At 36.9% G+C, this 24119-nt stretch overlaps 1 protein-coding gene across 4 annotated transcripts in view; it reads left to right on the top strand.

Moving 5' to 3' along the window:
* The first annotated feature begins 290 nt into the window (after nucleotides 1-290).
* Eaat1 (Excitatory amino acid transporter 1) overlaps nucleotides 291-24119 on the top strand; it is a 304861-nt gene continuing 281032 nt past the window's right edge. For 2 of the 4 annotated variants that reach the window (XM_069837782.1, XM_069837781.1), the window contains exon 1: nucleotides 330-512. In XM_069837782.1, the coding sequence (XP_069693883.1) occupies nucleotides 490-512 (23 nt within the window). In that variant the 5' untranslated portion in view covers nucleotides 330-489. Of the gene's footprint in view, nucleotides 513-24119 lie in introns of all 4 variants that reach the window. The other 2 variants (XM_069837784.1, XM_069837780.1) reach the window with 2 other exon arrangements.

Below are 24119 nucleotides of genomic sequence, written 5' to 3'. Positions count from 1 at the left end.
GAGTTCCGCGGACCCTATTTTAAGAACCATGGCTCTACAGTATAGCTTGCTCTGAGGAATTTTAAAGAGCACGTACAACAGCTTAGGATAAACGCTAGCCTAACTTAAAAACCCTAAACTCAAAGTAACAGAAATATAAACTGAAGGGAATTAATATTTAAATTAACGGTTTTCATCCGAGCGTAATGTGTTGAATATTAGAGGAGTTTATCTTCTAACGTCTTGACACACTTGTAGCTGATCGCGAGCCCAGGTGTGACAACCGGTGCTGGCGGCTCTCCGTTTGGCGGCGCTGTTGTTACAAGCGACTACTGCGAGAGTGAGTGGTCCAGTGGTCGTTGTGTCCTCACAGGTCTCATACGCGTTTGCGAAATCTCCACTATCCTCATTCCGCTCGCATATCACAGTAAGTCCAACTCTGCTGCAGTGATACCTTGCATGGATTTGTGTTGTGCACGAGGATCCTGATTGATTTCGTTGCCTGCAGACATGCCTGAAATTTTATCAGAGACGTAAGTTGTAATGTTTACATAGATAAGACAGCCTCTTTTTTATGATACAGCAGTGCTATCCCTTGCACTCCTCTTCACAAAATGAAGTGAATGTGTCTGGAAAGCACGTGCTCGTTCATTTCGTGCACGTCACTGCTTCCCGGACATGTGTGTGCGTGTGTCTTGTTGTGGTTCTAATGAGCAGTACGCTTCCTTTCGCGGTCGCATCCATCACGTATTATTGACTTAAGTGCACATGTGCTTTCTTTTCACCTTGTTTACTCTCTCATATATGAAGTTAACGAGATAATGTTTTTATTGCTTAAACATCGAATTGTGACAGTTTCTGTGTTGCTGTTTATATCCAATAATGCGATGTTTACATTTAAATGTTCTTTAATAGTACATGTTCAAATATTTTTTCATAATTTAATCCAGAATATTAATTTATTGTACTAGCGCACCCGGGGTTCAAATTAACCGAAATACATAGTACAGAAAATGAACCCCATTGATTCCGATATAACAATATATAACACACACTAATTTTTAAAGGAGAGACAGGAGTTCTTGAGCTTTCATAGTAATAAAGTTGTTCTCGGGGCAAGTCAACAGCATGAGTATTTATTAAATACTAAATTTTATATTCAATGACTGTTCAATTTCAGTATTGCACACGACTGTATGTGGTTATGTCTCTTTAGTTCTAGTTTTAAAGGCTAAGATTTTACATTTTTCAAAATCTGCAATGAGGGCGGGTGATATGATAATTCGAAACGTAAGTGGCAAGCCCGTGCAAGGGACTAGTTTCCTTTAGGGGAGAGCAGCATCAACTTCCATTACCTATTTTATTTTATTTCTCAGCTAATGTAAAATTATTTTATTACTAACATGTGAGCAATTACTATATTGCATCTTTTTGCGGATGCTATTTCATTTCTAGCGATCTTAAATGGTGGTTTAATCTTCCAACTCCCTCAGTAATACGCTATCTCGACACTTCTTTTTCGTAAACGTTAGTTCTCAGCAATAACTTTAAGTGTCTGTATGTTAGTTACAACTATTTATTCATTCTTGGCTAGTAAAATATAAATGTGCTATATTCCAGACAACTTTAAAACACGAGAAAATTTTAAGTGTCAGAATGTATAATTTCATTTTGATAAACTTTTTAATTATTCAAGCGTCCTACTCTATCGTACAAAGAGTGTAACATGCAAATCAAGATTTCAGGTATAACTCCCTGCAAAGTTGATTTGAATAATTTCGAGGGAAAAATTGTTCCGGAGCCGGGTATCGAACCCGGGACCTTTGGTTTAACGTACCAACGCTCTACCACTGAGCTACTCGGGAATTCTAACCGACACCGATCCAATTTTTCCCTCTATATCCACAGACCTCAAAGTGGGCTGACAACCGTCACACGGAGTTAGTGTGCACTCGAAGTTGGTTGCTTGACGGTTGTCAGCCCACTTTGAGGTCTGTGGATATAGAGGGAAAAATTGGATCGGTGTCGGTTAGAGTTCCCGAGTAGCTCAGTGGTAGAGCGTTGGTACGTTAAACCAAAGGTCCCGGGTTCGATACCCGGCTCCGGAACAATTTTTCCCTCGAAATTATTCAAAGAGTGTAACATGTTACATTCGTTAGAGAAAAAGTAGGACTTGGGGAGTTGAGACAAGTGCAAGTAATACGAAATGGGAAGAGTTTGCAGCGAAGTTTTGAAACAAACATTTAATTTAATATCGGGACGAAAAAAGGGTTTAAGGATTTTCTGTCCAGTCGCCTACGTGGTTCGTGGTAAAGAGTTCAGTGTAATGCAGTGATAGCCTTGGAACGGATAATTCCCTTAATTTGTGACACTCGCGTCCTTCAGGAAGCTCTGCAGCACTTTGACATCCTGTCAAGATTGCATGGACACGTTGTTGCGCAGAAACAGCCTCTTGAACCAGTCACAACTGTTAAGTGGGCCTGCATATATATGCGGCGTACATGACATGACGTGCGCTCATCCCACACCGAGCCGAGTTACACACCTAGCTTCGTGTGTTTACGTAATAACGCTAGTCTGATGAAATGTACTATGGATTAATTCTATTATAGGAGGAAATTAAATTTTCTTCTGAGACAACATATAAGTAGTGACCAACAAATCACTCAATAGATCACATTTCAGGAACAATCTGTTTACGCTCTGTCTACAGTTGAAAAAAAAAAAAATTCGAGATGATCCCTGAAATAAATCTGCCATATTGCTTCTTCTTTCCCATACTAAAAATTAACTTCTGAGAGCTAATTATTATTGTCGGTAGCCTATGTATTGATTCTAATGACATAACATTTAGAGAGTGACGAGTTTCGTGTCCTAATTGAGGCGTTCAGGGTACAAATGTCCCAAATCACAAAATTTCCATATTCAGTTTGTTGGTTTAAAGAGCTCCTCATATTGTTCTCTTCAAAGTTTAAGTCGGCCTAATCATCATTCCCACTTTTTCCTGTTATTTAATAATAATACTTTATGTTGAATCTTTCGTACACTACTTTTAACACTTGAATAGAAATAATCCAAACATAATAGAAAACATCATAAGGAAGACAAAACAAAAACTCAACAAACACAAAAACACACAAAACACAACACAAACACAAGAACACAAGAAATACATGACACTAACATACGAAAACAAAAACACACACAAGATCGCACCCTCATTCAGAAAACAGAAATACAACATAGCATACAGAACAGAAAACACACTACAAAGACATCTCAACACACAAACAACACAAACAAATAAATACAACCACACAGGCGTATACAAACTCACATGCAATAGTTGCGACAGTATCTACATTGGACAGACAGGGAGATCATTCCAAACTCGATACAAAGAACACATTAAAGCAATAACCAGAGGACACAATACATCTACATATGCCGAACACATAACTAATGCTAACCACACATACAATAACACAAATACAGACATGGAAATCCTACACATACAACCCAAAAACCAAAAACTCGACACACTAGAACAATATGAAATATACAGACACACTAGAACACACCCTGATCAAATTCTCAACACACAGATCAATTTCAGAACACACACACTATTTGACACCACATTTTAACACTTTTCAAAAATCGAACGCACCCACACAACAGGCAGCGAAGTTCGAGATGACGCCGAGATCTAGTAGGCTCTGAAGATGGTGTGAAGAAGCACCGAAACAGCTGTAAGCCGCACATGCTTACACAATTAACACGAGTAAGATCGCCAGTTAATCAATTATTAATAATACTTTATTGCCAGAACAAAGATACATATTGATTTTTTTTAATATAAGAACTCTCTAGCACCTCCAGAAAGAGTAAGTTAATACTCGTGCTCAGGGGACATTCCACGTAAGTTAACGTTAAGACATTTTATTGAATAACAGAGTAAAAAGTAATAAAAGAAAAAAAAAAGAAGAAGGAAAAACACATATCACAATAATTGAACTTTAAATTTTCTCTGTCAACAGCAACTTTTAATCGATTTTTTTAAATAAGGAGCATTAGCAAATTGTATGTCTGGGAATTTATCTATTATCATGTTATAAAGCCTTGGACCGAAGTTGCTACTGTGATTATATGCTACAGTTGTAGTACATTTAGGAACTGTCAAGCATAAATTGTCTGATATTTTGGTTTTATATTTATGTGAATATAAATTATATATGTTTCGGTTTTTATGCACGAAATTCAGTAATGCATTGTTATAAATTTGATGGAAGTCAAATTTGAGCGCAGTGTTCGTTTGTGTTTCACATTTCGCGTACTGTTACAAAGAGGTAAAGTGGAAATATAATTTTGTGAATTTGTGCGTTGAGTGCCTCAATTGTCAGGCAGTACATTTCACTTGACGATATGTCAGAGGAAAAACAATTGCTTGTATATCTGAAGTCTGATTAGTGTAATATGTTACTAGTCACCAATGTATGCAATGGAGGGAGAAAGGAACTAGCCACCTTACCCCATTATCTCCTGGCTTAGTTACCCCATGAGTTATGCCTTATTGGTGTCACTTATGAGGTTCAAACCTGTCTTCGGACTGTTGACTGAACAACAACTCTCAGAAACGGAGAAGGATTGAACCACTGACCTCGTTCGGGAATGAATATGGGAGTGTCGCGGCTAGTCAATTCCTTCGAGCGATATAGCGAAAATCAGAATGTAAGGAATAGATATTTGCCTGCAGTTCACAAAAAATAACCGATTTGAAAAATGTAAGTGATTGTTCTCTTCTAGAGACTTTCCTTTTTCTCTTTTCTCTCTGCCTCTCTAAAATATCACTAGTGGATGTATGGAGGGATATGGCGAATCTTGTCTCATATAAAGTCTCAAGGTCACTGTCACCGCTAAAATCATTAACTATTTTAGTGTCGCCCGAAAACTCAAAAGTTTCTAATTCTTCTATCTCCTGAATTTTGGAAGGATTCGTCGTTCATTGAATCACTGAAGAGCAATTTATTTGTTGCTGTGAATTATAATATTAACAACGTCAACGTGTTGGAACCGAATTGAAATAAATATGCTTTATTTAACGACGCTCGCAACTGTAGAGGTTTTATCAGCGTCGCCGGATGTGCCGGAATTTTGTCCCGCAGTTCTATTACATGCCAGTAACTCTACTGACATCAGCCTGTCACATTTAAGCACACTTAAATGCCATCGACCTGGTCCAGGATCGAACCCGCAACCTTGGGCATAGAAGGCCAGCGCTATGCCAACTCGCCAACCAGGTCGACTACCGAATTGATATTCATGTGGATTATCTACCATGCGTTTCAGTTGAAATTTTGCTCGTAGAGTGGCTCTTTTTAATGAACTTAAAGTATAACTTCTGACAATGATCTTAAGAAAAATTTGACTGTTTCTAGAGTATTTCTCGAAATTTTCGTTCAATTAAAATGGAAATACAGAATTGAAATTCTGAAGAGAGTACAGCTCCTCACAAAAAACTAGGTCTACTGTATTAAGGTTGTCAAATCGAAGACGAATATAAGTAACGATTTCAAAATACTGGAGAAATTAAAGAATTCACAACGCGAAATCAATTCTCACTAACTATTCAATAAATGGCATTAAGGTACCGTACTTTTAAATGTGGTTTAGGAACTGTGTTGTAAATAAAACTATAACTATGTCTAAAAATGATTAATTCTTTATTAATAAACGAATGTAAATTGTTGCAAAAATGAATCGGTCATAATTGAAGGGTTCAGAACCATAGTGGGCTAAGCGCCATTTACTAAAACCGTAGAAAACAAGGGTTAAAATGATGTTATTACCGTAATTCAATGGAAACACATAGCAAGTAATATCAAGTATATACATTAAAACTAAATGATATGTCAATCTTCATTAAACTATGACATTCACTTAACTTTAACTCCTGCTTTCTCCGTTTTTAATAAATGGCGCTTGGCCCACTATGGCTCCGAATCCTTCAAGTATAATGAATATAAATGCTTATATGACATTTCAAATATGCCTACATAGCGTCATTTTTATACCAGTTCTATGAAAATTGTAACACTGCGCCTTTCTTTTATAGATCGGCCCAACTTGTGTGTGAAAGAAGAATTGCGTCGTTAGCTCTTATTTCTATATTTTCATTTCCTCACTTTTTAAACAGATTGAAAATAACTTACTCCTGGACTACAAGGCCATCTGTTTTCAACCATGTGGTTATTGAATAGTCCAGCTTTTTTGTGACAACTTATATTACAGATTGCCTTGAACATTTATAATTCTAATAAGTACTAAAATAAGATTTGTTTAAATGGAGGCTTCTATTAGCGATCATATTTTGGGTTTGTGTGTATGTTCTAAATTTAAGGTTGGATCATATATAGTGGTAAACTTTTAATACACTCTGTTGCATAGGATTAAATGTAATGATACATTGCTATAATTATATGTGCCGTTCTAAATTTACACACCAAATTTTTTAACTAAAGTGTTAGTAACTTATAGAAGACAATTAACTTTAACTTGAAACAAGTTATAATTCTTAACTTATTTCACCATACAAAATATATGGTGCAGTATACTTTCAAGAAACGGCTTAGTACCCATGGATAGTGAGGTATTCATCACTGACTCTTACATAACTAAAAATGCTATTTAGTTTATTTCGAATTGTATGTATAAAGATAATAATTTCTGAATACAGGTTAAATAACGACCTACATTTTAACAATAAAAATCTTTTATGCATTTTTATACAACAAAAAAATGTTTTCCGCAGTAAGACAGACAAGGCATTTCCTGTGTATACAAAATGGCAGCCATGACAGCCATAGTCTGTTACAATCCAAAGCCAAACCATTTCCTTCTCTACGCACGTACAGTATATTAATAATATAAAGTTATAAAATGGACCAGTAATAAAATTCCCCATTCCGTCTGCTTTCTAAGTAGTAGCATGTAATTCAGTATATCGTCGTTGTTCCTGCAATAACTCCTATGTGCAAAATATAACATTTTTCAGTAGGAAGAAAAAACACATTTATTCATCCTATGGTAGCCGTACATAGGAGACTGTGAATTCTTACATTTTCGAAACAAAGAAATATAATTACATATAGGAGATTTTATTATTTGCTGTATCACTATTTAAGTTATTTAATAGAGCAAAAATCTGAAAATCGATAAATACGTCACATAGGAGTTACTGCAGGAACAACGACGATATACAGTATGCGGCAAAACAAACAATACTGAAATTACAAACACACACTGAAAATCAAAATACGTCATTATAACATGCAACGTGACGTAAGACTGATTCTGTACGACGGAACTTCATGATGACAGCTAACATTGTTGTGTTATTTGGTGCCGCATTGTTAAATCGCTTCTGGCACTGCTCTTTAACGTGGCGCAAGCTCGGCCCATTATGACCCCCACTCCGTATGACCGGAAATAATGCTCGACGATTAACACCTTCTTCTCTGTTGTGAAAACCATAATTTCAGCACTAACCCCCAACACTAAATATAAAATATGTCAAACTATCATATAAAATAAATAAATACTTGGTTAATGGGGAAACATGGATAGTAAATGAGCGATAACTTTATTTCAGTATTGTTTGTTTTGTCATATACTCTATGTAATTATATATATATATATATTAACGGGTGAATTTTAGTTAGTTATTTAGCGACGTTGTATCAACTATTAGGTTATTTAGCGTCGATGCATTTGGTGGTAGCGAGATCACATTTTGGCAAGATAATGCCGAGGATTCGTCATAGATTACCTGACATTCGCTTTGCGGCTGGGGAAGATTTCGGAAAAAAAACAACTAGGTAATCAGCCAAAGCGGGAATCGAACCTACGGCCAAGAGCAGTCCGAATCAGCAGGCAAACGCTCCTGGTGCTTCATTGTCCCAGGCGTCCCCATCTTTCCTTAGGCGATCCGCCGAAGCTATAGTTCTTTCAGCCGCTCGTAGGCACTGCCCTTGGTGCACCATGGAAGGCGATTTACGTAACACCATATGGTGATGAATGATTAATGGAGCAATTGTTGAATGTCAGTAGGGGAAATGGAAGTAATTGTGAAAACCTACTACCAAGCTTCGCCTTTGTCCATCACAAATTTCAGTTGGACTCGCCGAGACTCAAACCCGGATTACCAGCGTTGAAAGCCAACGCTCTATCCGTTCGGCTAACAGTGCACCGAAATTCTGAATATTGTCTTGTACAGAATTTTTGGCTCACTATTTGCCATAACCATATTGATAATTCTATTCTCATAAGTCACTGAGGTTATGAAAGAAAGTGAGATTCGATTCCCGTTTGTTTAAACCAATTTTGCTACACATAGAAAATGTGTGGGTGTGGCTTTATGCGAGTATATAGTCTGCTTATAATAATTTTGATATACAGAGATGTGGGTGTGGTTTTCTGCGAGTATGTCTTACGTTTATAATAATTTTGATCCTACAGAAAAGATGTGGGTGTGATTTTCTGCGAGTATGTCGTATGTTTATAATAATTTTGATCCTACAGAAAAGATGTGGGTGTGGTTTTCTGCGAGTATGTCGTATGTTTATAATAATGTTGATCCTACAGAAAAGATGTGGGTATGGTTTTCTGCGAGTATGTCGTATGTTTATAATAATGTTGATCCTACAGAAAAGATGTGGGTGTGGTTTTCTGCGAGTATGTCGCATGTTTATAATAATGTTGATCCTACAGAAAAGATGTGGGTATGGTTTTCTGCGAGTATATCGTATGTTTATAATAATGTTGATCCTACAGAAAAGATGTGGATGTGGTTTTCTGCGAGTATGTCGTTTTGCCCTTACTATTTGCATTACATAACTGCTGCATTATGGCCATATATTTAACTGACTGAATATCTCTGTAGTTTTAAATTCATTGATTGAAATCTCATAATTACAGTGGTCATGGAGAAAGATGCGACTTCTGACATTTCTAGTAAAGTACATGGAAGGTACAGCGCCAGAGCGCGACGTTGCAACTAATAGCATTCTCCTTCCCTCACCCCGATGGCAGACAGCTCGTGGACGAGCAGGTGGACGGCAGGCGGATAAGCGCGGAAGGAAAATTGTGGAATATACATTATCTACGTGACAACGTCGTGTCCACTTCGTGTGTGGCGCCCGAAAGGCGAGTGACGTAACTAGTTCCCATAGGCTGAGGAAACTGGGAACCAGATGAGAGTTAAAAAATATACGCTATGGAGCTCTCACAAGTTGCTTCTTTACCTGTGGGAACTCTACATTTTCTAACAGCAAGGGCCTGATTTTTATTGTGAAATACAATTACTAATTTCGGTGTTATACATGCTCGTATTTCGGGAGTACTTTGTGAAATATATGGCCATTTTAACAATTTCAATATCAAATTCTATTTACGATACCTATTTGCTTAAAAATTAAAACACGTAAAAAACAAAATACATTCTCAGCATTGAAACACACCCCAAAAACATACATCTAGCATAGTTTTAACATTATCTTCATGACGGGTTGTGTGATAGTTCGTAAAAATTTCGGTGTATGCAGAAAACTCCCTCTCGCTGTCCAGATTTGATGTTGGAAACTACATTATCTGCAAATATTTTGCAGCAGATTCACCTTGGTCCTTTAGTAGGTCCTCTAAAAGTTTGCCCAAACAGTCCTCATTCTCTACCTGACATGTATATTCTTCTGACATGTATATTCTTCTACCTGGTACTTAACGCATTGTAACCCGACAGAAAGAAATATTCTTCGGGATATTGCTCAGGAGGGATACGTTTCTGACAGCGTCTATGGGGTTCAAATCAAATTTGCTACATAAATAAGCTTTGCAGTTGCTTGAAATATTCCGGCTAGATCCTCCTCCGCCATATTATTCAGTTTATTTCTGCTATTGTCTGCAAGTTTCTTGATATTTTTCGCCTTTTTTCTTTTTTTGCCTTTCTCTGCTCTGAAAGTTGGTTCAGTGCGAGAGAGGTAATCTCGCCTATGACGAACTCCTGATTAAATCCATGGAAATTTTAAACAAAGCGTCTAGGATAGGGAAAAAAGACAAATAGTGACTAGAATCGCATTACATCACGTTTTTGGTATACATTCCATAATTTGCGTTTGATAAAGGGATATTTTTAACTTGGTTATTTAAAGACTCTGTATCACAGTGGTTGTCAGCACTCGCTGAAATGGGTAAGGAGTGTTCAGGAATATGCACCTTCATGCAGAAGGGAGAGAGAGAAAACATACCCGCCTACAGCTACGGATGCATGCTAGTGTATCTCTTATCCGCAGGTAAGAGACGCTAGCCCGAGGGTACACTGTGCTGATGCCGCTGCTGTATCGTCTACTATACTAGGTTATTTAACATCGATGGGATTGGTGATAGCGAAATGGTATTTGGCGAGATAAGGCCGAAGATTCGCCATAGATTACCTGACATTCGCCTTACGGCTGGGGAAAACCTCGAAAATACCCAACCAGGTAATCAACCCAAGCGGGAATCTAATCCGCGCCCGAGCACAACTCTAGATCAGCAGGCAGGTGCCTTAGCCGACTGAGTTGAGCCGGTGGCTAAAAGGGATCTTATTTCGCGGCAATCAACATAGGTTTTTCGCACAAACAAAAAAAATGTCGTGATACTTCGCGGCTTTACTTCTCTAAAAGGTAGAATACCGCTAAAAATTATATTTGAAGTATTTTCGGGTTTCTTGTTACATATTAGAATCATTCTTGGACTAGAAATTCTGGTCCTCTGAAATGAATTAAGATAATTATAATGACGAGAGCTTTTAAATATAGCAGCAAGGAATTATTTCAAGATACTGTATAGAAATTATTCTACATACTATTGTGTAAAAATCACAAACACAGAGTATCGGCGAAGAACAAATTCCAAATTTCTAAGAAATAAATCTGCGAAGTACTGTGCCTTACTACTCTTTCCTTGTAATCAAGTAAGTAAGATATTTTAGTGATGTCAGGACTACAATGGAAGTCACAATGCCAATGATAACTCAACATTCTTGATTTCCAATTGACGAAGACAAATTAAGAGTTCCGCACGTCGAACGCAAGTCCGCAGAATATACGCGTAGGCCAGTGGTTCCGAAACATAACTTATTTTTCTCAAGTCAAGGTGTGTCATGCCAAAAAACAAAATACACGGCGGCTCTGTCTGTGATTCTAATTAGTTGTTCAAATATCTCATTGTAAGCCATTCAACGAAATCTTAGGTAAACGAAAATAAGGACATTAAAACGTACAAAATATTCTTTTATCCTCTTTCAAAGACTAATAACTAGTAATAACCTCCACGATGCTATTAAACAATGACATGTGATTTTCTAATCACGTACCTAAATAACGAGAATAGTTAGTTAATATTCCAACATATAACTGAAACCTTGAACTCCTGCAGTTCTCAGCACGAACATCTAACAAACAAACAAACAAACACATTTATCCACCGCAATACGCTGCGAAAATCAGAGAGTAGTTAGTTCGAGTTCCGCTTATAGCATATATACAGGGTGTTTCAAAAATACGGCGCATAATTTCAGGTATGTATTTCCCACATGTAGACAATCAAAATAGTTCATTACAACATGTGTCTGGAAATGCTTTATTTCCGAGTTATGGCCTTCACAACATTGAAATTCACCGGAACGTTTTTCTTTCCGCAGGTCGTTGCCGTCAAAGGAGACATTAAGAGGGCACTCTGACAGTTCATTCCGAGGCGAAGGTTACATTCAGTGTTGTGTAGTGCGACATGTATTCAAATCAAGAGCTGGCAGAGATACACTTCATGTACGGTAAGGCGGACGGCAATGCTGCGCTGGCTCGTCGTTTGTATCAGGAGAGGTACCCACAGCGACAATGTCCAGATCGGAAGACATTTGTACGTCTCCATTACCGTCTGTGCGAGTACCTGTATGGAAAATTTAACTCTCCTGGTTTGGGAAGGGGACGACCAAGATCTACAACTCCAGAAGTACAGGAGGAGATTCTGGAGGCTGTGAACATGACTCTTTCTATCAGCACACGAAGGGTAGCGTTGCAAGTCAGTGTTCCTCATACGACTGTCTGGAGACTGTTGAAAGGGTATGAATTGTATCCTTATCATTTGCAACGTGTACAGGCCCTGTCACCAGCAGATTACCCTGCACAAGTTAGGTTCTGTCAGTGGTTCTTGCAGCAGTGTGGTGTAAATCCGAACTTTCCTGCCTTAGTATTATTTACAGATGAAGCACAGTTCACACGAGATGGCATAACAAATTTCCACAATCAGCATGTATGGGCGTATGAAAACCCACGTGCAACTGTTCCATCTCATCACCAGGTGCGGTTCTCCCTCAACATGTGCGCCGGTATCATTGGTGATCCATTAGTTGGACCCCATGTACTGTACTTGTAAACAGACTTACGGGGCAGGCGTACACAAACTTCCTGGAAAACACCATACCTCATGTTTTAGAAGACACTCCCTCCACTGATCAATCGTCAACACATTCACTTCTTGCATGATGGCGCTCCTGCACACTTCAGTCGTACGGCTCGCCGGTACATGGATCGAAGGTTTCCTAATCAATGGATAGGTAGAGGTGGCCCAATTGCTTGGCCTCCACGCTCACCTGATCTGAACCCTCTCGATTTCTACTTGTGGGGCCATTTAAAATCATTGGTTTATTCGTCTCCGGTGCCTGATTTGGAATCCCTTCGGAATCGAATTGTGGCATGTTCTGAGGACATACGCAATACTCCTGGAGTTTGGGATCGTGTTCGCAGGTGAATGAGACATCGATGTGAGGTCTGTATTCAAGCAGGAGGTGGACATTTTGAACATCTTCTGTAATGACAACGACCTGCGGAAAGAAAAACGTTCCGGTGAATTTCAATGTTGTGAAGGCCATAACTCGGAAATGAAATATTTCCGGACACATGTTGTAATGAACTATTTTTATTGTCTACATGTGGGAAATACATACCTGAAATTATGCCCCGTATTTTTGAAACACTCTGTATAGGCCTACCAGTAGTGGATTCGCTAATTTATGTTCTATACAGAGTTATATTGAGTGTTGTGTTGAACCACTTTATATGAACTGTCCTCGGTGATGTGGAAGTTACCATACTCATTACTTGATTCGTAGTTTGTGGGTTCAAATCCAGCCAAGGGCAACGAAAACTTAACATGGTATCGTCCCGGAGGGAAGTAAAACTTCAGGTACAGTGTTTACGGTATTTGAAAGAACCTGTCCCTAATAGAAGGATGTGGACAAATTTCGTTGGACCATTTTTCTCTCACGTTGAAATTCAACGCCGAATAACTCTGTTTTTTAAATATGAATAAATAAAATATTAAAACAACAACTAATGTACTAATGCAACTACTTTGCGAAAGTCTCATCGATTTGTCTTGTAATATAAGTCTCAAAACTTAAAAATGATTCTAGTTTAGGGCAAATACGAAAAGCGTTACGATTGGGAATTATATCTGCTCTTTACTGCGTGTACGTTGTAAAAAAAGTTTTGGTAATTAACACAGATGAAATGTCATGAAATATAATATAATATAATATAATATAATATAATATAATATAATATAATATAATATAATATAATAACTGTGGTCGGCGGGAAAAGGCACATAAGTAAAAAAAATGAATTTTTCAGGAGAGACTTTTTTTTTAATTTACTCTTAACTAAATAAAAGTCTAATAATGAAATTCTTGTATGTTGATCAAAGTAAGACCCTTTTCAATTCCACATAAAATAAATTTTATTATTTCAAAAATTAGAAAAAGTACTTGACTTATGTGATTAGGTAGAACGAAAAAATCGACTTTTTTGACTTGTGTGCCTTTTCCCGCCGACCAAAGAATATAATATAATATAATATAATATAATATAATATAATATAATATAATATAATATAATATAATATAATATAATATAATATAATATAATGTAATGTAATGTAATGTAATGTAATGTAATGTAATGTAATGTAATATAATATAATATAATATAATATAATATAATATAATATAATAGGCCTAATGTGTGACATAAAGGTGATGTAAAAATTTACAGACCTTTTCTTTGGTTTGACGAAGCTATTGTTAAGTTAAATGAGTCAGTGAACAGGGAAATCTGTTCTACTGGTATTCTGAGAATCCACATTTGGTCATGCAGACAGAATTAAATGCTCCTGCTGTGACTATTTGTGCGGAAAATTTTGCTGGTGGGATTATCGGACGAGAACTGTAACGGAGTTCAATCTTTGAGCACCTGCAACAAGTTCGGGAGAAGTTCATATGTCAACAAGTTAATGCACCCGCTCAATATAGGCTGATTGTGAGGATCTTTTTGAATGGAATGTTTGACGAATCTATTGGCAGACGTGTAACAATTGAATGGCCTCCTCGTTTGGCAGATCTTATCCCGACAGACTTTTCAGTGTGGGGAATACTAGAAGATAAATGTTTGTTTATCCAACGAATATTCGTGATGTGGAACATTCAAAGGAAAGTGTTTAGTACGAATTCGAAAACTACTTTCCCAGAACATTTGTCATACGACTTGTGTGTCTGTATAACCGGGCGTCGGAAACTGCACACCAAAATTTTCTACCTGAAGTTCGGTCATATACGAACTGTACACCAACATTTTCTACCTGGATTACGGTCATATGGAAACTGCACACCAAAATGTTTTCTACCTGCTTTGCCGTTACTGTCCATAGCTTTAATTCACCAAACTGTTTTAATTTTGTTCGAAATGGAGCGTTTGTTTAAATCTGAAAGTGAACAGGGAAATTTAGTCCTGGTATATGAGGACTAAATTTTATAAAGCCAAGGAATTGAAAAACTATGAAATAATGTGAAGTTGTTGTGTTAGAAAATACAATGTGAAAATTTATACCTTGTTGAACAACATGAGAATTATTAGAGAACTCGGTGAACATAACATGTGGTGGATATTAGCATGTTAAATCGCCAAATAATTAATGCAGCTACAAAAAGAAAAGCCATCGATGATGTTAATAGTAAGCCATCAAAAATATTTCATGTTATTTGTCAAATCTTGCTTGCAGAAAAAAACCTTGAAGTGCGTGACATATCTCGAATAAAAGATAACTTACACAGATCGCGGAGAAAACTTCAGCCTCTTCTACCTAAATCGCAATCCGAAGTTGAAGACATGCTGAGTCATTTAAACTTTATTATTAACCGAAGCGAAGATTTCGTTCTTTTCAATCACAAAGACAGTGGAATAATTGTGTTCACTGTTTCCAACCTGGCCTATTTATGTGGACTTGGTACAATCTACATGGACGGAACTTTTCGTTATTGTCTTCAGTTTTCATACCAAATGTTTAGGCCTACAATTCACGGCGTAAAGAATGATCAATATGCCCCTTTAATTTTTTGCACTTTACTTAACAAAAGTGTTCGAATGCATGAAAAGCTATTGCAGGTAATTATAAATAAATGTGCAGTGTGCAACATGAATTTCACTCCATCTAATGTAGTAATAGACTTTGAACTAGCTATACATGCTGCAGTGATGAAAACTTGGGAATGCGTTACTATTATAGGCCTATTCGTAGGTTGCCACTTCCATCTTTCGCAAGCATGGTGGAGTAAAATACAATGTGTAGAACTGGCGAAGGAGTTCAAAGAGGACAGTGAGATAGGACAGTGGCTCAGGATGGCTTTTGGAATAATGTATTTGAATCGAGAGGAAGATCGGGGATTTCTTCCCTATGGAACTGGCTGAGATAAAACCGATAGATAATAGACTTGAGAAATTTGCAGAAACGTACATATCCGAAGATGCAATTTTCCCTCCCGCTGTATGGGCAGCCATAAATGCATCGACCTCTCGCACAACAAATGTCTACGAATCATTTCACAAGCATTTTAATGTCAGTTTTTACAGCAGTCATCCATCATTATATAAATTAGTGAATAAACTTTCGGACATAAAAACTGAGACTTAGGCCTATGTATATTAAACTGCAAAATAATAAAGGAAGGAAGTAAGCGAAGTTTCAATGTAAAGTCAGCCAAATGCAAAACAAACATATTTTGTAAATTGTGCATTTTCCAGGTAGGATTAGTAAAACCCTCGTAAATCAGTGTGCAGTATCCGGGTAGGATTAGTGGGTCCCTCGAAAAGCGGTGTGCAGTTCCCGCCTACCCCTGTATAATATCTCTAGGTGTTGAAAAGGAAGAAGGGCACTTTGAGCATCTAATGTAGGTTTGTAAGTAACACATTATTACAGTCTTTTCGTAATAATTGCTATCTGTAAGGCTTTACGTTTAAATGAAACCTGTTTACAAAACTAATGAACTTTTGTCAACTGACTTATTGACTGTGCTGTTTTACTGTTCTGAAACATCCCTAAGATCGTGGTAACGGCACTGGTCATTACCTGCCTCAATATGGTGTCTATTAAGAAACCTGATTAAAATAGGCGCCTCGGTAATCGAAGTCCTGACCTTAGCGCTGTCTCTCCGGCACATACCTTTTACGTATGAGCGAGGTGCTCATAAGACCAGCATGTCAATGAAGTGGCCGTATGAGGTCTGCGAGATAGGATCGCGGTGGAAACGAGTCGGGCACACCTCTACTCAAGGAGTGGGCACGTTACCTCCTCACATCACCAAATACGTGAAGCTTACTCACGAGTTCCTCTGCTCTTCTCAAAGTTCGACTAGATTGCCTTATGACCATTTTTATGTAATTCAAGTTTCGCAGTGTCCACTACTTCGTCTTTGGGTACATTTGAAGCCATCAATTAGTCAATTATCAGTTTCTCCATCTGCGTGCAGATCTACATACCGTGATACAAAATTTCAGAAGAAAAGTTTTCTGTTTTTTTTTTTTTTTTTTTTTTTAAATTTCATTGTGCGTTGAGATTTAATACCTCAAATGTTTCGAACTACTTCACAAGTTCCACAATGAAGGTACTAGTGTAGTACTCGACCTGAAGGGCGTATAATTTGTTGCTTCCAAACTGATCAAATTTGGTACTGCATTACTCTGATGATGGTACATATAATTAACCCCGAAACTTTACCTCTCTTTTAGAAGGCAATACGCATATTTATCACGCTAAAAACTCATCGCTCTTAGTAGGATCTGAAACTCCGGACGTCGAATCTAGTGGCAAACGTGATAGCAACCCAGCCTTTTAGGACGAAGTATTTTTCTTTTTATTTTGCACTGGTGGACGAAGACTGGAACCATATTTAGAAAAATGGTAGTCCTTGATTTTTCTGAATCGACGCATGCGACGTGCGAGGTGCGAGGCCCGCCTCGCACAAATCCAGACTACACGAGAGATAGTGAGTGGTTTCTATAACTGGGAGATGCGAGGTCTGCGTACATCGCAGTTATAGAAACCACTCACTATCTCTCATGTAGTCCGGATTTTTGCGATGCAGGCCTCGCATCTCGCACGCCGCATGCGTCGGTTCAGAAAAACCAAGGCTTTAGAGATTTGAACTGGAATATCTAACGTAGAAACTCGACACTCCAGGCTTTCAGTTAACGGTGTGCTTGTAATTTTCTGTATTCAACGAATAATTGAACAGTAGGGACTAGGTTGTTCCGATGAAATGAATTGAAAAATTGGTATGATTTTCACGAAATTAAACAAAAGAACGTATTTAACTGATTTCCAATAAAAAAAAGAACGACGTATACAATATTAGGAGGGAATAAATTTAGTGATAGAGATTTAAGGCAGATATATTGAGACATAGCTTCACTAGAGAAACCAGTTTTGGAGGAACATTTAGGAAATTCCAGTGTCGGTAATTGCAAACCCTCAGGGTTCTTCCCGGCGAGGCCGCACACACACACACACACGCGCGTGAGCACGCGCGCGCACACACACACCTAGGATTTTTTTTAATAACGTATACTACAGATGTATGTATGAATAATTTATTATACTACGTGTCTTATGAAAATATTTATTTCTAAACAAGTGATAATAATCATAAATTATTATATGTGACATGATAAAGTCAAACCCATTTAATATGTTACTATTATTTATTTTATTTTTATTTTGCTAATATTTGTAACATAAAATATAATAAACAAAATAATTCCCATACATTGTTGACAACTGTTCAAATTAAAACTTACTATAACCTAACCATTAATTTAATTATATTGGGCTTAGAGTACTTAATTAGTTGAAATGATATTTACCTCGTCGTAAGAAGGCTGCATTTCGACTTTTAGTTTCGTTATTAATGCCTTACTTACTTCGCCGATAATATAAGCGTGGGTATCAGAATGTTTAACTTCAAAGTGACGTTTAATGTTGTAGGCTACGTTTTTGCCCGTACATTGATATGGCATATTAAATATTGAACTTGTTGTCGTCAGATTAGACAAGATACAAGCCCACCCAAGAGGGGTTAAATCCTGAACCGACTGTCGACAAACTTCTCTTCACTCTTATTCAAAACAGTTAAGCACAAACGATAGTACACCATATGGATGAATGAATGATGGAACGCATAATCCAACAATGCCTGCAGAATATCATCGAACAGACGAGAAGAGCTGAAGATCGCATGCAGTCCACACCTGTGGAGTAATGGTTAGCATGTCTAGCCGTGAAACCAGGTGGCCCGGGTTCGATTCCTGGTCGGACAAGTTACCTGGTTGAGGTTTTTTCAACCCAATATAAGCAAATGCTGGGTAACTTTCGGTGCTGAACCCCGGACTCGATTCACCGGCATTATCACCTTCATCTCATTCAGACGCTAAATAACCTTAGATGTTGACAAAGCGTCGTAAAATAACCTACTAAAATGATTGCATGCATTCGTACACCACCACAACCTCAGCGACAGAGAGGAGTGGGGGTCCACCCTGGGCAGACACAGGGCAGCGTTCGGGTGTAATAGTCCTCAAACGCTGTGTTGAAATTGTCTTCTATAGGCTACCCATCGTTGCGAATTATATTTAATACAGTAGTGACCACGTATAAAAGACTCTGAGAACCTCTTTTTTCTCCTCAGGGTCAGGGTCAGGGGCCTCAGGGCTAACACAGTAGCCTGAGGCATATTGTACCTAACAACTCCTTTATGTGGGAAATGTTTGATTCTCAATTATCGCTCTTCTGCAGATATCGTGACTCAGCTATATGTTGCTATCTGTCGATTCAGTCATGTAGCCTCAACGTTCGATGAAGTCCCGCTAGAGGCTAGAATGTCCTTTCACACCTCGAGTAGAGTAGAAAGCCTCTTCAGACTGATACCACCTGTACGCCAGTCACAACACTACATCCAGTTGCAAAAGTTTGGTAGATATTATCGAAATGATAATGATGAATATTGAAATGGAGAGTGACGGTGAAATGATGGAAGGAGAAAAAACTATCAGGAACCTTGGCGTTGTCCAACAGAAATACGATTCCTTCATCACCGGGATTTTAAACCGGGTCCGCAGTCATCGTAAGTCAGTGCTGCGTCAACTGAGCTACCAAGGCGGCATCTAAGAAGTCCTTATTGTTAAGACACATTTACGTTACATTGAAAAGCAAAAATTCGTTACGCATGTGTGAACATCAAAGAAAATATTGTAAAAGTTTACAATGAAGTGGGACGGGCTTGTTAGAATTATTATAACAAAGTTGTAATATACTTTTGATATTATTTACAGTACATTGCTCCATCAATAAAGGAAAACGTCAATGTCCATCTAGTTAGATCTAGAGCAAGTTCCCTGCAATCGGCAAGCATCATGTTTAGGTACGGCATGAAATTCCAGGAATATTATGAACAAAAAAAACCGATCATACGGGAATGGGTATTTAAGAGTTGATAATTCATTTTAACAAAGTGGATCTGATACAACGTTAATTACTTACACATGGCCTTTAGAGAATCCAGAGGTTCACATAAGCCCGCCATAGGTGAGCAAGGTGAATCCAGTCCCTAGCATCATATCCCATCTCCCTCAAATGCATTTTACTATTATTCTCCCATCTACGCCGCGGCCTCCCAAAATGTCTTCTTCCCTCAGGTCTCCCAACTAACACACTATACGCATTTCTGGATTCACCGTAGGGGTGAATCCATACGTGCTATATGCCCTGACCATCGCAAACGTCTGGATTTAATGTTCCTACTTATGTTAGGTGAAGAATACAATGCGTGCAGTTCTGTGTTGTGGAACTTTATCCATTCCCCTATAACTTCATTCTTCTTAGCCCCAAATATTTTCCTAAGCACCTTATTCTTGAACAATCTTAACCGGTTTTTCTCTCTCAAAGTGAGTGAAGTTTCACAACCATACAGAGATACAACGTTAATACAAAATAATTTTATTTTCTAGAACATATCTATCTATAAAATGCATTAATAATATATAAATAAATGAACGGACGAACGAACAAACAGGTAAGTGAATAAGTAAATAAACAAAGAAATAACTATTACCTTAAACTCTCCAGTAATATCCATTACATTTGCGCCGTTTTCAAGGCGTTGAATAATATTTACTTTGTGAGAAATACTTAAGCGTGAACGTGTTTCTGACATGATGCCTTTCCGGCATACAGAGGCTTGGATTCTCGTCACAACAAAGAGACCACGTTGTACTGTTTTACTGCTTTCTTTAGACTCAAATGCATTCTACTAAATCGGAGGAGAAGTGCATATAGATTAAAAAAAATCTTGCTCAGTGGAAAAATGTAATATTAGGAATGCATACAAAATACATGTAGATATTTATCAAATTTGCGAAAAAATGTTTACATATATCTAATGAACTCGTAAATTTATGACTTAAATTTTGTATTAAAGAGAATTCCTTTTGTGTGTAAACCAATAAAAGAAAGTTCGTCCTTTCATTTGGGTGTATATTTATTGAGTTCATTTAGGCATGAATGAAAACAAATGGTAATATGAATTGCAATATCAAAAAGAAACTGAATTGTTGAGAAAAGCGCAAAACGTATAATGAAAAAGTACGTGTCGCCTTCGTAACACTCATTTTTAGATTATTGTTTCTAGAACGATTATAGCCTTCTCAAGAAATATTAATTTTTGTCATTATTTATAACAATTTGTTTCGTTCATAATTAAAATATTTTGTATTCTGCCACTCAATTATAATGAAACTGCTTACTGGAAAGTTTACTGTCAGGATGAAGTGGAAGGTATAATCATTATTATGAACGCATTATCTGAAACCTTCAGGAGGTTTTGTGTTGCATGTACACGTACCTTTTACTTACGTTCACTGTACGAACATACTAACAATTGCTAAAATGTTCCGATTTTTAATTCCAAAGTGATATCTCAGTGGATATATATTTGGCAGATGATAGTATTAAAGTAACATAACATAATAATTATTAATATATTTTTTTTAATTTCTAACTTCGAAACTAAATTACCTTTATTTGTAAATGAAGCAAGGCATGCAAAATATTCCAAGTTCACTTTGATACTATCTAAATTATTGATATCGTCGACGTATTCGTTACAGCGAATATTGGTTGTGACAGTGAGAAAGACATAAAATCTGTGATTAGAAACATGTTCTAGTGTCAGTGATTTATCATCACATTGATATGAACAGATGTATGAAAAATAATGATTGCCTTAAACCTTTAGTTTGTGGACTTGCGTTCTTTTGCCTGAAATCGTCTTAATTATTTCATTTTTTTTAATAAAATGGTAATATTTGTTTACAGTTTCTCACAAAATGAATAAGACTTATTCGTTTTATATTAAAAAACTGATTTCTAAACAATTACTCACTGAACAATATTACAAGTTGTAAATAAATTAAGCAACAAATAAAAATAGGGCTAATAATTGTTTGTAGTATTGCCACTGCCACAAAAGGTTTGAGATTTATCTGGGTAATCTGAGACCTCGAGTGACATTTATTAGGACTATTTCGTGACTAAAATAAAAATGTAAATAATATACCCCTAAAATTCGCTCACAAAAAGTTAATAATTGTATATTTATGAATACTTAATCTATGCAGACATTGTGAAGTTGAAATAGATTAATATCGATTACTGCAATAAAGAAATTGGATGTAATTCAGTAATGCCAATTGAGAAAATCAAAATACAGGTTTAACCATTTTAATTACATGTACTGCTCTTTTCTCTTGTTATTGTAACAGAAATACATTTCCATTAGTTCCTGAAATCATAACAACATTTAATTTAAACGTTTTATAATATAATTACAAAATAATAACCTGATTAATACATAAATCAAATCAACAATTGTTGTGAAGGAGTGTCATTTTCTTAGATACAATGGACATGGAATTAGTAGATGAAGATGTAGATGTAGAAGTAGAATTTCGCACTTTATTTAGTACAATGGATTCATTCTCATCAATTTACAGGGAATCAATTGACGACACTGACTAAACAAAAGAACTACCATGCGATAAATTGACAGTGATAAATCGAGCTGGAAAAATTATCGCGATGTATGACTGTGATTTGTTGGAATTCAAAATTTAATTACACGTCATTGGTCGAAAATGGAATGACGCCATATAAATCAAATAGTCTAAATAAATTATTTTGAATAGTTTCTCATCAAATGCTTTCTTGATTTCGACTCCTAAAACGAAGGATACCTGGTATCAGAACCGAAACAACCTAATTGAAATAACACAAGTGTATGTTTTAGCAATCAAATTCTTGATGCGGCGTTTAATATTAATCAATTCTGGAGTGAATAATAATAATAATATTCGCTAACAATTTTTATAACAGCGAATAGAACCTTGAACAAGTGACAATAACAAGCGTTTCAATTACAAAGTAAACTTAAAACAATGATCAATACTAGCCTATACCGTAATTTCACACAACTATGGTCCTAAGCCACAACTATGGTCCAAACACACGCGCTCACGAAAACAGTGATATCTCAGTTCCTAGTGACAGTTAGTGATTATTTAAATACTAAAGCATAGAGCATAGATATAATAATATTTTGAGGGTTATGAAACGCATCCTGTCTGCCATGTTTTGTCGCTAGTCAACTGTCAATTGGAGTTAGGTTTTGCATGTTACCTCGTCCACTGGAAACTTTCTCTGCAATCAGTTACCACAACAAGAATTTCTGTGTTCTTGATGATATATATGACAGGTAATTTAGTATTTACATATATTTAATGAATATTTTTACAGTTGCATATGTATTTTCATATTTATTGGAAGAATAATAAAAAATGGTACTTGGAGTTCAACTATGGTCCTATCATTTTTGTGGACCATAGTTGTGTTCCGACTTCTGGTTTCGGTTCTTACATTACACAATGTTTTTTTATAGCTTCTGGTGGTGCACATAATAAAATTTTTCGTAGAAAGATGGCAGGAAGGTCCTATAAGCTATATGATGATAGAAGTATGAATCTTTGTATAAAAGATATCACCAACAAGGTACTGACGCAGCGGGAAGCCGCAGAAAAGTACAAAATACCTCGTAGTTCTATAATACCTAAATCGAGAGCACTGCATGAAAATAAACTAAACTCACCTGATTGGCAATGGTTCTTCTTGTCTTCAGAAAAAAAACATTCGTGCATTCGTCGAACATGCTATATCCATGTCCAATCTTGGATTTCTGATAACGTTATTCTACTTCAGGTGTAATGTGAAAATGTACCTGGATAGCCAAGACCGCAAAGTACCAGCATTCACTAAGAATCTACCTGAAAGACGTTGGGCAAAATGCTTTTCAGAACGTCACAAGAATGAATTATCACAGGTTTTGCAGTCTCCAAATGTGACCGATCTGATGCAACCACTAAACAGAACTTGTTTTCGAAATTGAAATACCATTGGCGGCAAATACTTGACGAGTGAAAAGGGACACCAGATGGAAGAAGCATGCCAACAGATTCAAAAAATGCATTTCCTCCATTGTTAAGTAAGCTCTGGAATAAAGTTACTGTATTCTGATATCGCAAGCAAATTTGCAGTTGGATTCAGGAAAGTTGGAATCTTTTCTCTTTGTGCAGTTGAAGTTCTAGGAAGTTTGCCATCATGTTCTGATCCTA

The sequence above is a fragment of the Periplaneta americana genome, chromosome 10 (assembly GCF_040183065.1).
Source record: "Periplaneta americana isolate PAMFEO1 chromosome 10, P.americana_PAMFEO1_priV1, whole genome shotgun sequence".
NCBI classification, from domain to species: domain Eukaryota; kingdom Metazoa; phylum Arthropoda; class Insecta; order Blattodea; family Blattidae; genus Periplaneta; species Periplaneta americana.
This window is presented reverse-complemented; position numbering and strand designations above follow the sequence as displayed.